Below are 25125 nucleotides of genomic sequence, written 5' to 3'. Positions count from 1 at the left end.
CTAGCTTTCTTGAAAGGGTCTAGAAATGCATTAAAACATTATCACTATTAATTAAATTATACTAACTTTGGTTAATTAATGGCTTTGGACAGCTCTATATCTCTATAAAGAGAGAGAGGGAGAGACAATTATTAGAACCATTTATTTTCATACTTTAGAATGAGCTTTTATGTAACCAAGTACAAATATATCCTCATCATGACTCACATACACACACACTGAGGAATGTTAAAAGAGCTGTCAAGAAAAATTATCTTAATTGGACTCTCTTTAATTTCATAGTTAAAATTAATACACTCAGAAGCTATCAGCGACTTTATTCTGACGTTCAATATAACCAGAAAATGACTACAGAAATGGTGAAATAACTTTTTAAGTTCGGACTTAGCGGTAACCCACTTATCACCGATTTGTTTCAGCCAGTCTGTATTCGCAAATAATGCAGTAAAAAAATGAAAACCTAAGTTATATACCTGTCGAAGTCCAGGGACATCTCCAACGGCACTGCCATCGGCGCGGACCCAGATGAGATCGGGAGCCGGAGACCCCCGCGACCTGCATTCCACCACGGCTCCGGTCGTATTCGAGAAGTCCACCCGGTTGGGTGGTTCCTTCACGAATATGGGACCCACCGTTTCGTCGTCGGCATAAGCTGAAAAGAAAGAAGATATTTTATTAGCGAGATAGTTCGATATTTTGAAATTCAATTCCACGAATACTACTACCATTAAAAAAACCGTAATTATGTGTAGAAATACAAAAGATTTTTATGTATAGGTAGCTAAGAAACCTTGAACATCCTCAAAAATGGAGAAATAGTAATATGCTCATTTGAATGGCGTGTGCCACGTGGTATTCCAGGACCCGTTAATAAGACAAGTCGGGATGGACATAGACTATAGAGATACAACGCGCGGTAAGTTTGCATAAGAGTTGTATAGTTTATCAAATTGGGGACATCTTAAACGGCTGAATTCTTTTATAAGCTCTTTCACACTAACAAAAAAAATATTGGGAAATTTAAACAAATTTAGTTCAGAATCAAAGTTGGGAGTTTTTTCGGCGATTTTTTTTATAATTCCAGTTGCGGTCGGCAGCATTCTTATTCCGTTTCAACTTACCTTCCTATGCTATTTTTTTCTTAGTAACAATTTTTTCGATTTCGGGTAAGCTCCAATCGGATTCCTGGACAGGGACTTCAATTACGGGACAATCCTGGTCAAACTGAGACAGTTGGCAACCCTAATAGTGATCTTTGCACCTAATTTACTATTTGATGGAGCCATTTTATATTATGATGTGTGTATTTCCATTATTGTATTACTAAAATCTACCATCACGATAGATATAAATAAACATGTTAATAAATTGACAAATTGGTATGCCTAATCTTGAAAGGGTCAGTACCCACGATTTCGTAAGTTTCCGCATATATGCTGTAACAAGAAGCAGACGTTCAACAAAAAATCACCGCAAGATATCGTGTGCTGCCTGCCGCAGTCTGCTTGCAGTGGTGTGCACGAGAGATGGGAAAACTGGTCGATTTTGAAGACTAGTATACTTACTACCAGTATAAAAAACTACTTAGTATAGAAACTTGTTCCAAAACACTTACTAGTATTTGGAATACTATAGGTATAGAGCATTTGGCGTGCGTATGCGACAAAAGTTTCATACTCGACTGAAACTAAAACCAACTAAATAGTAGTACTTATTTGAAATACGTATCGGCTCAGGGAGCTCAGACTGTGTATCGGCTTCAATAGAATCGCTAAAAATACGCTGAGCTTCGCTTGTCGAAAAGTACAAATTTATTATAAAATTTTAAACATATTTTAAATTTATGAGTTGTTTTTCTGTTAGGTTACAATATTCTTGTTAACAAAAATGAATATAACATTGTTTTTTTTGAAATTTTAAACATGTTTTGAGCGGTCATAAAACAAGCCTAAGCCTGTGCGTCATCTCACCACTGTGCTGCGACACAAAATTTATGACCTATTATTCATACATTCGAACGCAATAGACTAATACATTAAAATATACCTATATTCAAGTACTATCTCGTTCGCGCGCATTTAATGTCAATAGTGTTGAAAGTCTACCAACTGGAGAGTGCACAGAACAGCGACTCGCGATGATATCATCACAAGTTTTTTGGAATAAGTTTATTGGACCATACAAACTGAGTAAGTATGGGTAGTTTCATCCGAAACTTGAGTACACAAACTGGTGACAGTATTTCCAACTCACCTCTAGTGTGGACTACTATGGTATTTTTTAAAGAATTAATTTAGTTATTCGATGATAATAATTAACTTTGGCTAAATACCTACCCACAAATATGGGGAAAAGATCATTTAATTATATACGGACATAGGAAATGACGATTTTTTTAAATTATTATTACGCATGTTTCCGCTAACAGACTTTTGAATGAGCGAGTGCAGCGTAAAGCAAAACACACAAAATGCCATGCGATGCAAGGGGTAAAAAGCATTGTCCTTTTTATTATAAAGCCAAATGAGCATTACGGAAGGGCGCACATAGGCGCCTCAAATAAGTAAGCGGTACTCGGCATTATTGTACGCTTATGACATTTTAATTTGATGAATAATAAAGGTGCGCTGCTCATATACAGGAGCACACCACTTTGTAAACTGTAAACTTTCTATAGTGTTAGTATCCTCGTGCGGTTTTGTGTTTTGTATTTAAATACAATGTGGGTTTGCTTTGAATGATTTTATCTAAAATTGACAAAATAATGAGTATTTTTAAGAGTTTATTTGACCAAAATCACGTAAGGAAACATACCAAGTTTCACATCTAGTAAATTTAGGGAATACATGATTGAACGAACACAAGTGCACAGTTACAATTAGAGTTGGGTATTTCCCGAGAAAATATCAATCTCGAGATTGGGGATTTCCATAAATAATTCTCGGGAATTCTCGAGATATCGGGAACTTTAAAAAAACCTGTAAAAATCCTAAAATCAGTGTAAAAACAGACGAATTCGAAAAAAAAAAATTTATTATTTATGTAAGACAAACAAAATAGATGTAGGAAAACAAAAATAATTCAAAACACTACTTATTAAAATAGACTTTCAAAAAACACAGACTGTCAATCGCTGCGTCTGACAATCGCGTACGCTTTTGAGGCACAAAATTGCCTGATGTTGCAAAAATTGCGCTCATTTTAAGTCGACTAACGGGTAAGGAAAAGCAGGCAACCGATCTCGAGTGCGGAAGAATACGGGATAAACTTAAACACTTGTCAATAATACGTCATACGTCGATTACTGACAACAACTGCTCTCCGTTTATGCATTGACGTTCATTTAATATTGGTGTATTACACTAACTTACACACACTATTGCACGTCCATAATACGTGGTTCATTTTCGTAGGACGTTCACACATTCAAACCCCAGCGCCAAAATGTAGTGTATTGAATAATAATTATATCCTATTTATTTATTAATTTATTCTGTGGATTTTACAAAAGCGAAAAATTCAGAAGTAGGTACCACACTTTTTTCAAATGTGAAAATTTATAATACTATCAATGGTCTAACCCAGCGGTTCTCAAACTTTTTAAAATTTCCTGCGTGGCAGTCCCTTTAAAAAATTTTCGATGGCTCGCGAACCTCTTCAATAAAAAAAGAAAATCTATATTATTTTAAAGAAATTGGGGGCGCCAAATACTTTGCACAAATGTGCCATAACTACAGCTCGGCACTGCTTATAGGCTGTTGTGGATAAAACATTTTTTTACAGACAATTATGTATTCAGAAAATATTACGTGTTATAGTCATTAAATTTAAATAACAATTTTAATGGGATGGATGCATCTGATTTGCCTGAACCAGTGTTTCTATGTTTGGCTTTGTTTTGGCCAGTGCAACTCTCATGTCATTTTCTTGATAGTAAGTAGTATAGAAAAAGCTGTCTCACACTCATAGGTGGTTGGGAATGGAATCAGCAATCAAATCAATAAACTGCTCCTGAATTAAATTGTCCTCCAAAGGCAGATCACTAATGGAGAGTACAAACGGGCTATTGAAACGATGGTATTTTTAAATTCTCGTAGGTCAAGAAAATAGTAAGAAATTTCTTCTCTAAGAACAAATACATGCTGTTTCATCATCTCAAGGATATCGCTATCGACTTCAAGCTCATTTTCATCAATATACCTGTTCAGCTATGGAAATGGGGCAACATTCTTCTTCTGTAACGTTACAATTCATAGTTCGGAAAGCTGTCAATTTATCGTAGCAATCGAGCACTATGATATCTTTTCCTTGCAGCGCGAGGTTGATAGAATTCACAGATTCAAATATAGCGACGGAGTTCAGTCACTTACTTTCCCTACCTAGAATAAATCCAAATCCAAAACCCAAGAAATGATACATGCTATACATATAAAAATATAAATAGTATAAATATGCGTTCTTTTTCGCGGTCCTGCCGAAATCGCTTCGCGGTCCCCTAGGGCTAGGCTAGGGGACCGCGAACGCCATTTGAGAACTGCTGGTCTAAACTATTTGTTCGTGAAACGTGAATTGTGAATTCAATAATATGTAGGTAGACCAGACCACCTACTGCCAATATGACATAAATTTCAACGTAGATTATTGACTTTTAGAATTGTTGTTATGGCATTTTTTTATTGTGTTTTGGCTTGAATTGCTATTATTACACTTAGGTCCTAGAACACACGGGACGTTACCACCGCAAATTGCACTCGCGTGTAAATACAAAATAACATATTATGTGTATAATGTACATGCACTACGATTTACACCAGGGATTACAAAAATTATTCCGTTCTGTCATTTCCATAGAGTTTCATGAGTTTTTGACGTGTGGATTTTGTTCGCCGATAGCAATGCTATAAGTCAAAAAATCATAAAAATACCGACCCTTTCTGCGTATATTGTGAGGGTGGAAGTAGTCCGCAGACAGTGCAATGTGTAGATAGCAGTTAAAACCTAAAAATTACAACATTTTAATAATTCAATATTTTTAATAATCAGCAAAACACTGCCGTGAGAACGGACATATGATCACCTCCCGCCGGCTGAAGAAATGCTTAAGTGCCGGGTGTCAGTTGTCCATCACAGGAATGAACGAGTAAACAGTGCATTCCTGTCATTGTGTCGTGTGAAATCCATTGTTGGACTGATAACGTTTGTACCTTAATCAAATTTCGCAGACAAAATCCCAGGAATCTATCCGCAATGTGGGAACAAAACAATAAATTTACCCACGCTGTGGATAGCATTTTCTTTGTCTACTTTCAATATAAAAACAGACGTGGCAATCCAACAAGGACTCAGTACCTTAAATTCGCTCGTCTTAATAACACGCCGCTCGCTTCAACGTTAAAATAACTTTTATCACAAACACTATCGTCGTAATCTAATTTATAAACTTTGTATTATTCAAGCTGTAAATTGAATCTGTAATTTGTGTTAAGGGATAATAAATTTGGGGAATTACTTTTATACGCATCAAAACCTTCTGATTTTATTCATCACCTACCCCTCATCACACCATCCCGGGCAACAGTGGTGACCCGTAAAGTAAAATTCAATTCATTCATTTTCATTTTACAGACTTCGTTTAATTTTTTATTAACTACTATTTTACTGCGTTTGTGAGAGAATTATTTTTTCGTTGGAGCTCGTTTTCCCGCGCAGTTTTCAACATCCGTTTTCCCGCGTTAATTTTCTTAAATTCACTTGCCTTGTCAAGATGCCCAATGGACAGTTCTCCAGCGGGTATGGCAGCAATGCCGGAGGAGAAACGACAACACCAGCACCAGCCCAGCAGACCACACCTCAGATCAGCCGCGTGGCAGTGAGGATCCCACCATTCTGTCCAGAAGACCCGGAAATGTGGTTCTGCATGGTGGAGCGAAGCTTCGAAGCAGCTGGCGTCACGACTGACGCGACCAAATTTGGATACATCCTGGGAGCTTTGGAATCTCGTTACGCGTCAGAGGTTCGAGACATCATCCTTAACCCACCTCGTGAAGGAGCCTACGAGCACTTTAGGACGGAGCTGACGAGAAGGCTGAGCTCTACCCAGGAGCAGAAGACCAGACGACTACTGGAGCACGAGGAAGTTGGTGATCGCAAACCATCACAGTTCTTGCGCCACCTACGTTCTCTCGCAGGAGCAGCCGTTACTGATGACATCCTACGCACGCTTTGGATGGGTCGCTTACCACATACCATGCAATTGGTACTGGCGACACAGAAGGACGCGGATCTCAACAAGGTTGCAGACCTAGCTGACGCCATGGCAGATTCCACATCAAAGGCATCCATTGCTGAAACCACGATGGAAGACCTGTGCGGCATCAGCAAGCTGGTGATCACCTTGCGGGAGGAAATCTCAACTCTTCGCGAGGAGCTCTCCAAAGAGCTCGCAAGAGGAAACCGACCATCAAGGCCACGTCACCAGTCACGATCAGCCAGCCAAAGGAGGAACCATTCCCGACCGCGAGACCAAAGCCACAGCAAACCTGGCATGTGTTGGTATCATCGTAGATTCGGCCAAGATGCGGAGAAGTGCGTCACACCATGCACCTTCAACAAGGGAAACGCCACGGGCAGTCGCTAAGCGCGGCCAGCGATTACAGCCCTACCTCCAGCCGCCTCTTCGTCACCGACCACGCCACGAAAATACAATTCCTTATCGACACCGGAGCGGACCTTTGCGTTTTCCCACGCACGAAAGTACAGGGGCGCCGACCAAAATCACAGTACGAACTTTCAGCAGCAAACGGATCTGTCATTGCTACGTATGGCAGTATCTCACTGACGCTGAATTTAGGGTTACGAAGAGAATTCACCTGGAAATTCGTGATTGCAGATGTCACCAAGCCCATTATTGGTGTTGACTTCCTAATCCATTTCGGATTATTAGTCGATGTCAAGAATCGCAGACTGTTGGATCAGACGACTCAACTTACAACCTCTGGACGCCACAGCAGCACTGAGATAGCAACTGTCAAAACTGTCGCAGGTAAATCCCTTTATCATGGATTACTGCAGCAGTTTCCGGATCTCACGCGCCCAGATGGAGCTGGTAGAGAAGTCATCCACAACACGAGACATCACATACGAACCACCGAAGGACCTTCTGTAGCTCAACGTCCTAGACGCCTAGCTCCCGACAAACTTCACATCGCCAAAAAGGAATTCGAAACCATGACCAGACTTGGAATAGCACGACCATCTGAAAGTTCTTGGGCGTCACCCCTTCACCTGGTGCCCAAATCTGAAGATCAATGGAGGCCATGTGGTGATTACCGCGGATTAAACGCTCGAACCGTACCTGACAGGTACCCCGTGCGTCATATCCAAGACTTCACACAAACATTGCGTGATAGGAAAGTTTTCTCCACGATCGACCTGGTGAGAGCATACAACCAAATCCCAGTGGCTGAAGAGGACATTCCGAAGACTGCCATCACAACACCCTTTGGATTGTTCGAGTTTCCATTTATGTCGTTCGGCTTGAGGAACGCGGCCCAGACTTTTCAGCGCTTCATTGACGAGGTTCTGCAGGGTCTGGACTTCTGCTACGCCTACATAGACGACATCCTGGTAGCCTCCACAACAGAACAAGAGCATCTTCAACACCTGGAAATTTTGTTCAAACGCCTACAGGAGTACGGCCTGGTAGTCAACTCCACGAAGTGCCACTTCGGAGTATAGGAAGTTAAATTCCTTGGCTACCTGGTTTGCAGCACCGGAACTCGACCACTTCCAGATCGTGTCAGCGCTATTCGCGAATACACCCGCCCAGACACTCAAAAAGGACTACGACGGTTCTTGGGAATTTTGAATTTCTATAGGAGATTCGTCCCCAAGGCCGCAGAAACGCAAGCTCCACTGAACTCACTCCTGCAAGGAAAAACTTCCAAGAAAGAACCTATCATCTGGACACCAGAAGCAATCAAGGCCTTCGAGGAATGCAAGAAGAGTTTGGCGGAAGCAACGCTATTGAAACATCCGAAAAGTGAGGGGACTCACTTAGCGATAATTAGTGACGCATCCGATACTTCCGTTGGCGCAGCACTTCAACAACGAGTTGACGATCAATGGGAACCGCTGGCATTCTTTTCAAAGAAGCTAAGTCCAGCGGAGAGAAAATATGGCGCTTACGACCGCGAGCTTTTAGCTATCTATCTAGCTGTCAAACATTTTCGACACATGATAGAAGCTCACACGTTCACCATATTTACCGACCACAAGCCCATTACGTTCGCATTCCAACAAAAATCGGACAAGTGCTCACCAAGACAATTCAGACACCTCGATTTCATCGGACAATTCACGACCGACATACGTCACGTCGCTGGAAAAGACAACATCGTCGCTGATGCCTTGTCTAGGATAGAAGTCGTTGAAGACACACTGAATTATGCCAACCTCGCAGCCGACCAGGAAACTGACAACGAAATGAGTACATTTTTACGTGACGGATCGGTACTTCAGTTGAAACAAGTACTTATTCCCGACACAGACATAAAAGTATTCTGTGACTTGTCAACACCTATCGCAAGACCTTTCATAACCAAACCGCACCGACAAGCAGCTTTTAATCATATCCACAGACTTTCACATCCCGGAATTAATGCGACCGTCAAACTTGTCACACAACGATTTGTTTGGCCGTCGATTAAAACGGATTGTCGAAATTGGGCCCGCAACTGTCTTCAATGCCAGAAGAACAAGATCACACGTCACGTATCAGCACCACTCGGAAACTTTGCACCTTCAGGACGATTTGAGCATGTCCACATCGACATCGTCATCCTTCCTATGTCTGAAGGCTGCAGATATTGCCTCACCTGCGTTGACAGATTCACGCGGTGGCCGGAAGCATTTCCGATTAAAGACCAAGAAGCGGAAACGATCGCCCGTACATTCTACAATGGTTGGATCGCCCGTTTTGGAACGCCTTTGAGAGTGACAACGGATCAAGGCAAACAATTTGAGTCGAACCTTTTCAGACAATTAAATCGTCTGACTGGTACGGCGAGGATTCACACGACAGCATATCACCCAGCCGCAAACGGTATGGTCGAAAGACTGCATCGTCAATTAAAAGCCGCTATAAAATGCCACGAGAATGAGAGATGGACTGAAACATTGCCGACAGTGTTAATGGGAATCAGAGCAGCTTGGAGAGAAGATTTAAAGACGACAGCAGCTGAGCTTGTGTACGGCGAACCCTTACGCCTACCAGGGGAATTTTTGTGCCATCAAACCAGCACAAACCAAGACCCAAGCAACTACGTCACGATCCTAAAAAAACATTTCCAACAACTGCAACCTGTGAAAAGCCAGCAACACGGCGAAAAACGCGTTTTCATTTTCAAAGACCTTAACAAATCGACACATGTCTTCTTACGCGATGATACAGTCAAAACTCCGCTAAGATCTCCATTTACCGGACCATATGAGGTCATCACGCGCAATACGCGAACATATGTCATTTGCAAGAGAGGAAAAAACGTCACCGTTTCCATCGACCGTTTAAAACCAGCGTACATTCTCAAGGAAAATAAAACAATGGAACAGCCTGAGAAAAATCCTGACACCGTGGGAGCTCGTGTTACCCGATACGGCAGACGGGTCCATTTTCCAGACCGTCTCTAGGTCAATAGGACAAATATCGGTCAACAACATCAGGCACGAGCCGAACAATGCAATCGGGGTCGTGTTTCAAAACAGCACGCGGAGTTTCCGATTTCAAAACAGCAACGTTAGCGATAGCAAGAACACACATCGACCTAGAATGTAGGTCAGTGGTGTACGCAATATTTAAAATGCAGGCATAAACAATTTATTCACAATAAATGCGGATAACTCAACTGGATTATTCAGTATTTTACCATCATCATCACCAAGAGACACCAGCATACGAAAATGGGTGCACAACAGACAAAGGAAGAGATCATCGTCGCACAGACTGCGTCGGGCGGAGCAATTGTCAACGACACGTCGACAGGCCAACTGTCGTGGGCAACGCTTGCCTTGATTATCGTCATCATTGCCGCAGTTTCCAGCTACCTGCTATGGACAAATTGCAAAAAGCACATCACCAAGAGAGTCATCAAGGACATGAGAGCAGACGTCCCGGGATGCAGACCACCGCAGCATCCACCGAGACAGATCTGATTGGACCTTCAAGCGACCACCTCTACCTACTTTCATCGCGATTTGCGTGCCACATTTCGCTGGAAGGGGGGTATGAGGGTGGAAGTAGTCCGCAGACAGTGCAATGTGTAGATAGCAGTTAAAACCTAAAAATTACAACATTTTAATAATTCAATATTTTTAATAATCAGCAAAACACTGCCGTGAGAACGGACATATGATCACCTCCCGCCGGCTGAAGAAATGCTTAAGTGCCGGGTGTCAGTTGTCCATCACAGGAATGAACGAGTAAACAGTGCATTCCTGTCATTGTGTCGTGTGAAATCCATTGTTGGACTGATAACGTTTGTACCTTAATCAAATTTCGCAGACAAAATCCCAGGAATCTATCCGCAATGAGGGAACAAAACAATAAATTTACCCACGCTGTGGATAGCATTTTCTTTGTCTACTTTCAATATAAAAACAGACGTGGCAATCCAACAAGGACTCAGTACCTTAAATTCGCTCGTCTTAATAACACGCCGCTCGCTTCAACGTTAAAATAACTTTTATCACAAACACTATCGTCGTAATCTAATTTATAAACTTTGTATTATTCAAGCTGTAAATTGAATCTGTAATTTGTGTTAAGGGATAATAAATTTGGGGAATTACTTTTATACGCATCAAAACCTTCTGATTTTATTCATCACCTACCCCTCATCACACCATCCCGGGCAACAATTGTAATGCCCCGTTCATACAATGTAGATAAGATAGTATGTACTGACCACAAGAACTGATTAAAAAATGTTTTTTTATTACTAGTAATGTATACTTTTATTGTTGATAATTACGTAGCAATTACGACATGCATGGATAAATTTATTCAAACCCAAGGTTAGAATCATCTTCACATATTATGAGTGTTGCTATTTCAATAAAAGTGTATTAAAACAATAAATCATTCAAGCATGGATTTAGTAACAATAATTCTTAATATTTCATTTGACATAATAAATAAATAAATTTATATGTGAGGTTAACTTTCTTTTCAACATTGTGTAGAAAAAGCAATAATAAATATGTTGTTAAAATTAAAGATTATTGTCTATCATACGGTGTACCTACTAATCATCAGAGCCGACATAACCACAAGACGTTGCGTTTCCCCCTTTTTTACCCTTGTAGGGAGTTTTGCGCCGGCTGTATCCCACACTTCCTACGGGGGACGTGTTGGGGTAGCGCGGCGGGGTCATTCAAACGCGATGGCTAGACGTTGTAATGTACGTACGTAGATTATAATAGTACAACAGAAAATTTTCCGAAAAGCAATTTCAAATTTTAAAACTGTGTAAACTGTCAATAAGTCGTTTATTGTAATTAAACAAATTAAATACCTAGGTACTGACCTATTTATTATTAAAATTAAAAAAATACTGTCCGCTTAAAGGAATCATCATCCGATTCATTTTATATAAATTACTTCTAGTCCCATAAGAAGATTAAGTATCTCAGCATATCACAAACAAAAACTTTAAGTGATTTGTAAGTATCATTGTAGATGTATGTTTTTTTTATAAGATGACAAGATAATAATTTAATGTACAATTTTCTATAAATCCTACGCAGCGAATATTTATGAATCCTCTTAGAAAACCATTAACAAATATATTTTTTCGAATCAAAACCAAGGTAAGACGTGTTGATAGATTAATATACGAACGCGATTTAAGGTGAAACACATTTTTAAATAATTACAAAATAAAAAGAAGTTTTTATATTATATCACGTTTTTAAATTTTCTGTTGAATCATATAAACTTGACAATTCTATTTATTAATAAAAACTTTTTGTTGTACTTGATAGAAATACTGAATAAATATAGAATATTGAAATGTCATTTTGACATTTCATATTGATTTACATAGTAACGCACGTATATATTAATAATTTAGTTGCTAGGACCCCTTTAGCAACCAACGATGTTGGGCTTTGTCTTGCGTACTTCCCGGGTCTTTTCGGATGTTACGGTACTAAATATTCTCTATAACTCCTTAGTTAGAAGCAGACTTGAGAGTGGGTCTATCGTTTGGGCCCCGCATCAGTTGAAGTACGGCCTTATGGTGGATAAGCGGCGTAAATGTGAACTCTGTCATTCTTGGTGGTGTTGGCTTGTGTGTCTCTGATAATTACTTTAGGAATCGAGGGCATCCGTTGTTTGTTCTCCCACGGTGCAGAATTAACCTGCCATTAGTAATGCCAATTGGGAGGGCAGTAACCATGTTTAATGAAATCGCTTCGGATATTGATATATTCCACGTACGTGAGGGTGAACTTAGGTGGACGTTGTTTTATAAGTTTTTAAGATAGAGTCTATCAAAGTTCACTCTGTGTGCTTCCATCTACTTTTATTTTGTTACTTATTTTATTTATTTTCTTGTTTTATTACTTATTCTCTGTATTTTTATTTTTAAAAATTATTAACACTTATTTGTCATGTCATGAACGCTTTGAATTTATAATTTGTTATGTTCATTATATGTGAAATAAATAAATTTGATTTGAACAATAATAACTTTCCATACAAAACAGAATTAAATGAAAATGAATTCAATTCTGCTTAAAAATGGCTAAAAGTATTAAAAGAATGCATTGTCGTCGTGTTCTGATATATTCTAATAAAAGTTTCAAATGTCTAGCTAGTCGGAAAGTTAAAAATCTTCAATCACAAATCTTGGACAAACAAGAAAAAATTTATACTGGACACATAAGGAAAAATCTGTACCTTACAAACAAGAATACGAGCTAATAAAAACTTGGTAAAATACCAAAATCTTTTCAAAATCATGTAAAATGCTGATTCAACTATGTACTTATATATTATAAATTGTTTGGATAAGAGATTAGGTCAGTCGCAAAAGAGTTGAATGCACTTTTGTAATCTGCGACAAAAATAAAGACCATTTCGTCTGATAATAATAAACGATAACATACAATGAAGAAATTATTACAAAACCAAAACTATGCAAATTGTGGGCTACTTTCTCTGTGAGGTAGATACGAATATCTACAACTATTTGAGTGTTTTTAGTCATTGAAAGTTGCAGTTCTCCTGGCACTACAACTAATACCCCGTTTATACGTGCATGGATGTAATGTACACAGTAAGAATGTATGGGGAAACATGTATTATCCTGCATTTGGCAAGATTGCGTGCATAAATCAAACAAGATTGGAAGATTCCGAATTTCCAATGCGACAGTAAGATTATTTTCGATCTGTAGCGAACCTGCCGGCAAAAAAACGAACTACTCATTTTGAGCTCCGATTTTCAATACGACCTGTCAGATAGTAGTATAAAATGACAACATCGTGCCTCGCTTACTCTTGAAGAATGAGATTGGAGAGACAGCCAGCACTTCTACATGTAAACAGTAATTGTCATGACAGTTTAAAATAAGCACAATTGCCGACAGTAATTCCATGCATGTGTACAGGCGCTATTATTGTCATGACAGTTTAAAATAAGCACAATTGGCGACAGTAATTCCATGCATGTGTACAGGCGCTATTTAAGTGTGTAATTCGCCTCCTCAATACGCATCCAAGAATCCTTTCATTCAGTTTTCTACATACAGTGCCTCGAAGTCGGACTAAACATTATTCATCCATGCTATATGTGATCGAAAAATATTTTCAGGCCATCTTTAGAGCGTTCACAACAGGTTTTTTTATGATGAATATATATTTAGTCACTTAATTATATTAGTTTCACGTTCTGAATATAAACACACATTGGAAAACAACATGTGAATTTCCTAGATGCACTCGTTCATTGTGGAAGCAGTCTCCTGCCACCTGGCTTCCAAGATGTAAGTTGTTATCCTGTACACATGGCCCAACAATATGTGATGTATCATCTTACTGGTTTGACAATATGCAGGTCTTTGTATAGTAAGAGTTGTCATAAGAGTTATTTATAGTGTCTCCTTCTCCACCCTGACTACCATTAATAGGTCCTAAAATAAAACGGAGCACCCCTCATTCAAGGGAGTCCAGCATTATCTGTATATTTTTGTTCATGTACCTACCAGGTTTGCGACCAATACACGAAACAACTAGCCTTATCAGTGTCTTGTAGTTACAATATGTATATCATACCTATAGCTGCTATATTATAGCAGATCAAGACATTAAAGAAATGAAACAAGGTTGTGGGGACATTTTGTCACTAAGCGTTTATTAACCGACATTTTATGAATTCGTGCTGTTGACTACTTTGCGAGGCTCAGTTCTGCATCCTATTTCCGTATCCTTTGACACTCTTACATTTGATTTATTCTCATTAACAGATATATCTAACGTATCTAACCAGTTAGTTCTACGAATACATCCTCCATGTCACTTCCTGTTTTACCTATGATGTCAATATCACCTGAATACTGCTGTAATTAATTAATTAAACACGTATCGGCTGTAGAGCAACCATGCATCTTTAATTTAATTTTGCGTGGGGCGATGGCGCTAAGGTCACCTGCGAATAAAATTATATTAGACGTCATAATTTAAAACAGCTTCCGACAAAATGCATTAGTTCAGTGTTGATTAAAAATTACTGTAGGCAGGACAAGTAATATATGCTTTGATGCAAGGATTCAAAAAAAGAATCGTAGTAAGTATAATTATTTTAATCATGGCCCCCACAAAGGGGGGGCTGACAGGGCTCTAGCCTGGGGGCCCGGGCTCACGAAGGGCCCGGCGAGTCGAGTCAACCAGATAAGTGACATAAACATACATCACAAATGCTCTGTAATAGTAAAAAAAGTCGCCTGCTATTTTCCTTCAATAATGTTATTATTTAAAATTATGTGGTTATATTATATAATTATGTAACTCCATAATTCAAATGGATGTATTAAAATATACAAAAAAAAAACACTAAATATACCTACACATTAATTTTAACGCGCACCTACACCATTTGGAAAACGCTACTGTAGAGCGTCACACTGTCTTTATCTTTAGCGATGGGTAGGGGGCCCCGCCAAAGATCCTAGCTTGGGGGCCCGCTTCAGGATGTGGGGGCCATGATTTTAATATCCAACTGCAATATAACAAGTATTAGGAGAAATACAGATTCGAGTAAATTAGAAGCTATAAAATAATTATTAATTTGTTTATCGTTAATACCATATTTTTCTAATGCTGACTGTGAAGACTGACATTTTCATATAGTATTGTAGATATTATATAATTTCTCAATTGCATTGTGTTGTTTTTATGATCGATGTCTACAGTGTTTTGTGGATAGTGTGTCCCAATCCTTATGCCTTATCCGGATTAGTAGTTTTCTCATGAAGTAGATAAGGCGAGCGGAACGTCAGAAAATATGAAAATTTTAAAATAAAATCTGTGTGGAAAGTCGTGGAGGAGGGACCAAATAATCGTGACCACGACCTTAATGAAGGTGTAAAAAATCGTTCAATAATGAAACAACAATTGTGTAAAAAAAGACTATTATAATTACTGTGTCATATTCGTAACGCTCAATGTCGGTTTATCTTTCGGGTATCCAACCCTGTCAACGCCTCAGGTATCCGCGTACCTTAAACCGCCACTAGTTCGGACATTATATGAAAGCTGTTTAAAAGTTTTATAAAAACTATTTACAAACATGTAATTATAATATGTTTGGCCAAAGTATTTCGTATTCCGGCACGATATATTGTTATTTTATTTCATTCTTGAAGTTAGCAGTCAACCACACAATAAATTTGACCATTATGGCAGGAAGCGCACAACGGATAAAGTCTTTTGGAATCCAACCGTGACCTTCAACAAAGAAGAAGCAACACAAATACTAAATTAACTAAATGGTATGTTAGTACTATGCCGCGAAGACTCACCTCAATCTGAGTCACACAGAATTAGTATGGAACGTGATTCAGTCTTACAAAGTGGCAACTACAGCAAGGCTAGGATTGGCGAGGTACTAAAACTAAACACAATTTTAGTCAATAAAGATTGAGTCTTTCTACTGAGTGATTGAACGATAGTATTATATCATGCAATATAATATCTACTAAATTAAATCAAAACAGTCTCGTGGTCTAAACGCCCGACAATTTTAATTTAGTTTTACTTTTTAATATCTATTTTAATACCGTTTTTCATGTAATATAAATATTATAAAAAGCTAACATATAACATGTTTTGTTCAGTAATATACTGAAGATGAAAATATGGCTATGCTATGATTTTTTTTTCAGTTATCAACCACAGCCTACATCATGGCCCCCACAAGGGGGGGGGGCTAATGGGGCTCTAGCCTGGGGGCCCGACGTGGCGGATCGACCAGCCAAGTGAGATAAACACACAAAAAATTGGACTAATAATAAAAAAAATTCGCCTGCGGTGCTATTCCACTCCATACATACTAACATTTAAAATGCTATGCAATTTTTGATTATTGACAACTCCATAATTATTCAAGTGGGTGTATTAAAAAATATAAAAAAATCTATAAAAATACCCTTAACTATACCTCGAACACCATTTTGAATACGCAACTGTATATAGTCTCCACTGCATTTAACTTTAGCGATAGGTAGGGGGCCCGCCAAAGATCCTAGCCAGGGGGCCCGCTTCAGGATGTGGGGGAAATGGCCTACATACCTTCAAGAGGCTGACATCGATCGCTGTGACTTGAGTAACTAGGTATGTACTGAGAAATACAAAATACATAACTTTACTATTGGTCTAAATCAGTGGTTCCCAAAGTTGACCGGGCTTCGACCCATCTAACAAAAATTTCCAATCTTGGGACCCACCTCTTAGCTTACAAAGTTATTTCAATGGGAAGGATGTACTTGTTTCTTATTTTTCTTCATTAGCATCAACTTCAACTTTAGTTACTTTTAATCGCAGTGAGTTTGATATATCCAATTTATTTCGGTATTTAGTTTTAATGTTAACCATAGCCGAAAATCCGACATCACATAGATATGAGGTAGTAAAGAGGAGGAGGACTTTCATAGCTTCATCGAACAGGCAAGGATAATTATCAACAACTGAGAGCCAGAATTTCGTTAACTGTTTACGATTGAAACTATTTTCTAGTGACGTAAGTATCTTCTGTTAAATCAATCAATCGCCACGCTGTCGCCGACTGAGCTGTCAGTATGGCTGGCGCTAGCTCCGGCGCTAGCTGGCGATATTCCGCGACTGTGCTGCCATCTGTAGTGCATTGGCAATTCAAATTATTATTATTTTATCACAACATTTTCCGTAACTTAAGTTTATTTCAATTTTTAGGAATTATAAATAGCTGAATGAAATATATAACTTCCTATTTTTTTAAATTCATGTATACAGTGGCGAGGGCCCACTCAATATTCGCTCGCGACCCATAGTTTGGGAAACCATGGTCTAAATTATTTACATTCTCTTATGAATCATCTCTTGTTATAAATGACACTGTGCCAATAAGTAATTCGCAAATTCGAGAGAAAAAAACTGATCTGTCGACCTAATGGAATCCCACACAACTCCCTAAGTAGTTCCATCCGAAACAATCAAAACGGAAACTTAGCATAATCGAAATTCTGAAGAGCGACTTTACATATTTTGAGAACTGGACAATGGAGTAACCGTAACGGGATAGTTTTAGGAATTAATTCATAAGATGTTTTTAGAAATCCATTGGAGGCTTGTATTATATCGGATAACAGTGATTGCATTTTGAATGCAACGTGAAGTATTTTCTTTGGGAGATTATAATAACTCCGATTCTAATATTGTAAATTGCTGACTCACTGTTGCCTATTAAAATATACATAATGCAAGAAAACACTTTATCATTATTTGAATATACATATACAATTTGAAAACACCTCAGATAATATCGTCACTGTACAAGTAGCGTAAACCCTCAAATATCAAATTGTTCAGGAAGTGAAAAAAACTGTAGACATTGGATTTACTTATTATTATTACAACGTTTTTATTAGCTCGTATTCTTGTTTGCCCAGTACAAATCTTGCAATCGATTTTTAACTAACTTCCCGACTAGCTAGACATTTGAAACTTTGAGAATATATCAGAAAACGATGCCAATGCATTCTTTTAATACTTTTAGCCTTCTTTAAGAAGAATTGAATTCATTTTCAGTTAATTCTGTTTTGTATGGAAAGTTATTTCATAAAAATCCTTAAAAAGTAAAAGACTATTATTGGTTGCTAGGGGGTGGTCCTAGCAACTAAATTAATATATACGTGTGTTACTATGGAAATCAAAATGAAATGTCAAAATGACATTTCAGTATTCTATATTTGTTTGTTTTTATTTACTTTATATCAAGTACAAGTTTGAGCATATTGAGAGACTTAATAATTCAACAGAAAATTTAAAAACGTTGTATATAAAAAGTTCTTTTTATCTTGTAATTATTTTATATAATTTCATTTATTATTTTATATGTATTATTTTATTACAAAATGAGTGGCATACGTTTAGAGAGGGTTACAGCATTTGGCTGGATTTTTTTTTGTCAAGTTACTAATGGCTTAAAAAATAGTTTTGAATTATTTTGATATGAAATATTTTTTTAGGATTTATGATACTTGGCCAGTTCGTGTAAGAGTATGCAATACGTCCATTACCATCAAAATGTCACTTTGGTGAAAAGTGGGGGTTACGGCAATTGGCCTTTACAGTGACGAATAATAAATATATCTAATTACTAGTAACAATATTTGTTGAAAAGGATACGACGCCCGACGGGGGTTGAACTTGCAACCATTATGATTCGCGCCAACGTGCTTTTGCTTTCAAATTGTGCATATTCATTATATTAGGTATATATAATATCACATTCTCAAATCATGTGAATTATTTGTTGAATAAAGACTTAGGGCCGTATGTATGAGATTCCGAAATTCTTTATAAACTATTTAACCGATTTTCCACCATATAGCGTATAGCACTGTTTGTGACGTAAGCAATCTGACGTCACACGTCATTCAAAATGGCTGCTTTATTTGTCACTTTCAAATGTCATTTTATTAATGCATTCATTACAACAAACGTTTGCTTGAAACCCTCGTTGATTTTGTAGACTCTGTAAAACATTTGCGAACTTTAAAAACAGTTCCTAGTCGTGCTGTTTATTCATTTCATTCATTCATTTATTCTTATTCCGTTTTGACATCTCATAATAGAAGTGATTGAAGTGAAGTTAGTCATCATATAACTGTATGTATTGCCACCAAATTGAAATGTTTACTGGGAATACTTTATCATTTCGTACAGTATAATTATAAAATAAATGTGATAAAATAACTAATAAATTATTTAAGTTCATAATAATTATTCATTTAGAATTATTAAATTTATATGGTACCGTTCGCACACTTTCAGACAGATTTACAATTTCAAAATTTTAAATTAATGATCGGGGAATGAAATTTTATAAGCTTTCCATTATATAGATGCCATGACACAATATGACGTCACATCGTGACGTCACCAACCAACGGATTACATTTGCACTCATGCATACAAATGAGCAGTATTTAGCCTATAAAGTATTTGGGAATCTCATGCATACGACCCTTAATGGTTTATTACTTTTCGTTTATTATCCATGGCACTACAACCCTTGGCGGGTCTTGACCTACTTCAAAAATTTCCTCAATCCTTGACAATCCAGCGCCAATACTCTCCAGTTGCTTTGACCGAGCATTCTTAAATTTCATGTAGCGCAGTTCGGCCACCTCGTTTTCGTCCGTCCCAGGTCTTCTCTTGCCCTCGGCGGTTGCGAACATTACCCGCCTTGCTGATACATCATCTTGCCTTCTATGCACGTGGCCGATCCAGCTCAGTCTATCATATCATTTGCCTACCTACCAACATGCAATTTTCGATTTTTTTATCTGACTACTTCTTAATTAAATGAACCTCTTTTAAGAGGAAACCTGGGTGAAATTGCATTGCAAACGACTCCAATGACTAAACCAAAATACATATAAATATTTTGTAAGATAGATGGATAGATATATTTTCGTGAATGCTTAAGTAGGTAGGTATATATTAAATATTTTTTTCAAATTTTCGTTCAAATGTTCAGAAGTTACGAGGGTGGGTCAATAAGTCCTTAGAAAAGCCGACAGGTGGCGCGACTAGTACTGTAAGCGGTTTGTTTTCATGCAGCGGCACTACCGATTCAGTATGCTGCGAAGTTTCAATCAGATTGGTCGGGTTGTTGTGTGTTTCTCGTACATTTAAAAAAAAATTGCTTGTGGAAAATGGAAAAATGGAAAATGGAGAAAATTGAGCTTAGAGCTGTTATTAAACATTTTAATATAAAAGGGTTAACAGCAAAGGAAATAAAAAATGAGTTGGATTTAGTTCACGGCATATCTGCTCCTTCACTTGCAACTATTTATAACTGGTTAAATGAATTTATACGTGGTCGTACATCAACAAAGGATGAACCACGCTCAGGACGTCCTGTAGAGGTGACTACATCAGAAATGATCAATAAAATCCACGATATGGTGTTAAGTGACCGAAGATTAAAGTTGAGTGAGATAATTGAGGTTACAGGGATCTCAAAAGGTAGCGTCATTTCTATTTTACATGACAAATTGGGCATGAAAAAAATTTCTGCAAGATGGGTGCCGCGTTTGCTCACAGTCGACAATAAACGCAATAAGGTGGTGGCCTCTAAAGCCCTGTTGTCGCTCATGCAACGCAATCCGGATGAATTTTTTCGTCGCTTTGTGACTGTAGATGAAACATGGATACACCACTATACTCCCGAGACGAAAGAACAGTCAAAGCAGTGGATTGCGAAAGGCGAACCATGTCCAAAGAAGGCGAAAACCGTAAAATCAGCTGGTAAGGTTATGGCTACTGTATTTTGGGATGCACGTGGAATTATTTTCGTTGACTATTTGGAAAAAGGAAAAACAATAACAGGGGATTATTATGCATATTTATTGGACCAGCTAAAAAACAAAATTGAAGAAAAACGGCCTCATTTAAACAGGAAAAAAATCCTCTTTCATCAGGACAATGCCCGTGTTCACACATGTTTACGATCAATGGCTAAAATTGAAGAATTGAAGTTCGAATTGGTCGACCACCCACCGTATTCGCCAGATTTAGCCCCCAGTGACTTTTTCCTTTTCCCAAACTTAAAAAAATGGCTAAGTGGACAACGTTTTTTTTCAAATGAAGAAGTCATCGATCGGACAAATGCTTATTTTGAGGACCTTCCGAAAACTTATTTTTCTGACGGTTTAAAAAAAATTGAGAAACGTCTAACCAAGTGTATTGAGCTCCAAGGAGATTATGTTGAGAAATAAAAAAAAAATACAAAAATAAAAACTGTTTTAATGCTTTTTTCTAAGGAATTATTGACCCACCCTCGTATTTATAAGCAATGTTAAACAATATTGAATAAGTATATCAAAAGTTAGCGTCCAAATATTGAAGAAATAAAAGCAGTAATCATATTTTTTTATACCTAAGATTTTGTAATAGCACTAAACTATTGAAATGGGTACCAATACTACTACACATTTGATTAATTACTTAGGCCTTGTCCACATGGCGCGTGTCTCATCGCGATATACCGTAACTGCATGTGGACAGTTCAATGAGGTCACATGTACCTCGACCGCGCGCGAGCAGTGGCACTCGGCGATTACATGTGGACGGCTCAATGAGGTCCCATGTACCTGGATTGCGCGCGAATTTTTACGCGCGAGTCAAAACGCGCGTAAAACTAGGCATTAGAAACTAGATCGCAAATACATACATTATTGCACGTGCAGGGACTATTTACAATGCCTTACAATTTAAGAAGTTACTCCGCGAAACATTTATCAGGACATTCACTCCGCAGCTCATATATTTTCACGAGTTTGGTTATAAATATATTAACAAAATGTATTAAAAATAGACATTAATTAGGTATGTACAATTAATATTTGTGAAGACACGAAAATAATGATAGAAAACTTTAATTTAGTAGGAATTTAAATAATCAAAATTTAAGAAATCATAATATAATATCGTGTATTTCGCGACTACCTACTGCTACAGTAAAGTTTGTTGAATGATCGTTCAATTGCGTACCTACAACCTACTAAAGACACACTATTGAACAATGGAATAATAAATGAATGAGTTACGAAAACAATACACATTTGAGCCATAAATAAGAATAAATGTATTCTTTTCCAATATGGACACAAAGGTGAGTACGTTATGGATTCAAATTACTTGCTGCTTGTCTATATGCAGGTAACAAATGACATCGCAATGTACCTATTGAAACTTTGAAACAAGTGAATACGAGGAACATACCTGTTTAAGTTTCTTAAATAATAAATACACTCAACGATGTGAATATTTTGATATGCAATGAGCGCGAAACAATTTAAATATCTGAAACAATTTAAATATCTGAAACAATGACATACTAAAATGGAATAAATACTCGCTTCCCGGAAAAACAAAGACTTTTTATAAGTAAATCATCACCTTTTTAAATCACCGGAAAAGAGTTTAGGCGATTACGGAGATTATTATAGGTACACTCATTAGAATGCCATAGAGTTCTAATTAGTAAAAATAAAATAAGAGAAAATATCTAATCACTTGTATAGGTAGGTTTTGTAAAATATAAATACTGGATTATTTATTTTTAATATAATTGGCCGTTTATATAACTTAGGAATTTAGTATTATTCTGCTACAATCTCACGATAATAATAATAGTTTAAATGTAAGTAGATACTGTTACCAAGTAAGTAGTTCCTGTGATAGTTAAAAAAACTCTTAGGTACTCGTATCAAAAATACTCGCACGGGATTATAAACTAACGTTTGAGTTTTGATCACTTATAAAAAAATCATATTAGATTTCTATTCATTGAAACCTTCCTTCTATTATTATGGTGAAGGAATTTCCAGGTCTCCTTCGAAGAAGCCAGTTAGGAGGGTGTCAATACCAACATTGTGAGAGTATGCTACAGGAACACGCAAAAGTCGCAGCTTTTCGAGATCTCTTCCTAGTTCTTGTGTAATAAACAGGGGTACACACAATTTGTGCTTCGTTTACTAATGTTGGCTCTCCTCATTTATTAATTGAACCATAATTCACAAGGCGGCTTTCATGGTGCTGTGCGTAAGGCGCTCGCCTTCCACTAGAGAGTTCTGGGTTCGATTCCCGGTAAGGACACAATATTTATGTGTTTTTCTCAAAGCCTGGCTGTTTGTGATTGTTCAAAATTACTAACAACCACCTTGTACGAAAAAGCAAAGACATGGTAATTAATAATTATAAAAAAAACATAATTCACACATAGACCCGTATTGGTGCGTCCGTTAAAATTGTTCCGAAGTGTATTCTTACCATGATCAATAATTATAATAAAGGGGGTTTTAATGTCCAGAGAGTTTTTCAACTCGTCAACTCCTGATCAGCGGTCACAATGTATTATTAATTGTATTCCAATGAATGCATTAAATTTGTGCATTATTAATATTGCCAGTTACATCCAAAGACAATATCACCTTGATATCAGTGGCGAAGGGTGGAGGTAGGCTGTTAAGATAAGCTATATATAGTTCACACTAAACTTTTTTAGTCATATGTATTTGTTTTTATTGAACTAAGACTACAATTTACAGATGGTGTTAGTCAGTTTTTAAAAATCAATTAAACCCTGCCTAAACGAAGCCATAATAGTTTTGGTCTAATTTGGGCAATACGACAAAATTGTGCACACTTTTTCATTCATAGTTATTTGTTTTCATTGGATTAAAAATACATATTACACATATTGTTGGTTATTTTTTTTAATTCATTAAGCCTTGCCTAAACCAAACTATAATAAATAAAAAATATTATTCTATTTATAAAATATTCAAAGTTATGTATGATTTAATTGCATAATTTTAGATATTTTATATATAGACATGTATTTTTTGACTATTATCTATTATGGCTTGGTTTCTCAGGGTTTAATTGAATTTTAAAAACTAACCAACACTATCTGTAAATTGTAGTCTTATTTCAATGAAAACAAATATGTATGTCTGAAAAAGTTTAATGTGCACTGTTTATGGCGGATCTTAACAGCCTACCTCCACCCTTCGCCACTGCTTGATATAATATACATATATTATATACCGATCAAATTCTACTACTTATTAGTTTTTCTAAATGTCTGATGATATTTTTTATATATTCAAAGTGCTATACCTCAGCTGAGGCATGGTCTAAAAATATCGTGACTAGGCGATGCGCGGATTGCGGGTCGCGGGTGTAAATGACGCAAGCCGATCGAAATATAATTTGTCATAAAAGTTCAACATGCGTCCTTTTTATGTTATGTTTATTATTATATTCGTAATGATAATAGTATATTCATTGACTTGTTTTCTTTTTTAAGTACATACGTAAAGTTTTTTAGTCATCTTTACACGATTTAAGAATATTTTCATCCGACGCCATGACAAAACGAATCGACGTGCAGACATCTCCACTATCGCTCTCCGAATGGCAACGCGGCTGTAATTTCGTTCCACATACAGTTGAAAATTATTTGCCGTTTCACTTATGTACGCTCTTAATGTTTTAGTACAAAATATTGTATTTTATTTATTTTATTCAATTTATTCATTCCCACCATAGAGAGTAAGCCCATAAAAGAAAATAAACATCCTCAATAAGTTGATTAAGGATCGGGAAATAGATAACATTATTTTCTTTGCCCTTTTCCATTATTTTAGCTTACACTAGTGACTAGAAACATGTATTCTTTTCAGGTAATAAAATAACAGTGTGAATAAACCTTTGCTGGTTCCGGAAAAATATATCTTAACAATTTTGTTTTTTGGAGATTCTGTTGATGAAATAAGTACTTATAAAGAAAAA

At 37.2% G+C, this 25125-nt stretch overlaps 1 protein-coding gene across 2 annotated transcripts in view; it reads right to left on the bottom strand.

The window, feature by feature from the left end:
* Positions 1-25125, bottom strand: part of Dscam1 (Down syndrome cell adhesion molecule 1) — a 275607-nt gene that overhangs the window by 147635 nt on the left and 102847 nt on the right. For both annotated transcript variants that reach the window (XM_085959122.1, XM_085959094.1), the window contains exon 3: positions 474-652. In XM_085959122.1, coding sequence (XP_085815248.1) covers positions 474-652 — 179 coding nt within the window. The remainder of the gene's footprint in view (positions 1-473; positions 653-25125) is intronic.

This window comes from Rhyacophila brunnea, unplaced genomic scaffold (genome assembly GCF_057557595.1).
Source record: "Rhyacophila brunnea isolate RB1 unplaced genomic scaffold, BYU_Rbru_1.0 scaffold_11, whole genome shotgun sequence".
Classification (NCBI taxonomy): domain Eukaryota; kingdom Metazoa; phylum Arthropoda; class Insecta; order Trichoptera; family Rhyacophilidae; genus Rhyacophila; species Rhyacophila brunnea.
The sequence above is the reverse complement of the archived record's forward strand: the minus strand, read 5'-3'. Positions and strand labels throughout refer to the sequence as shown.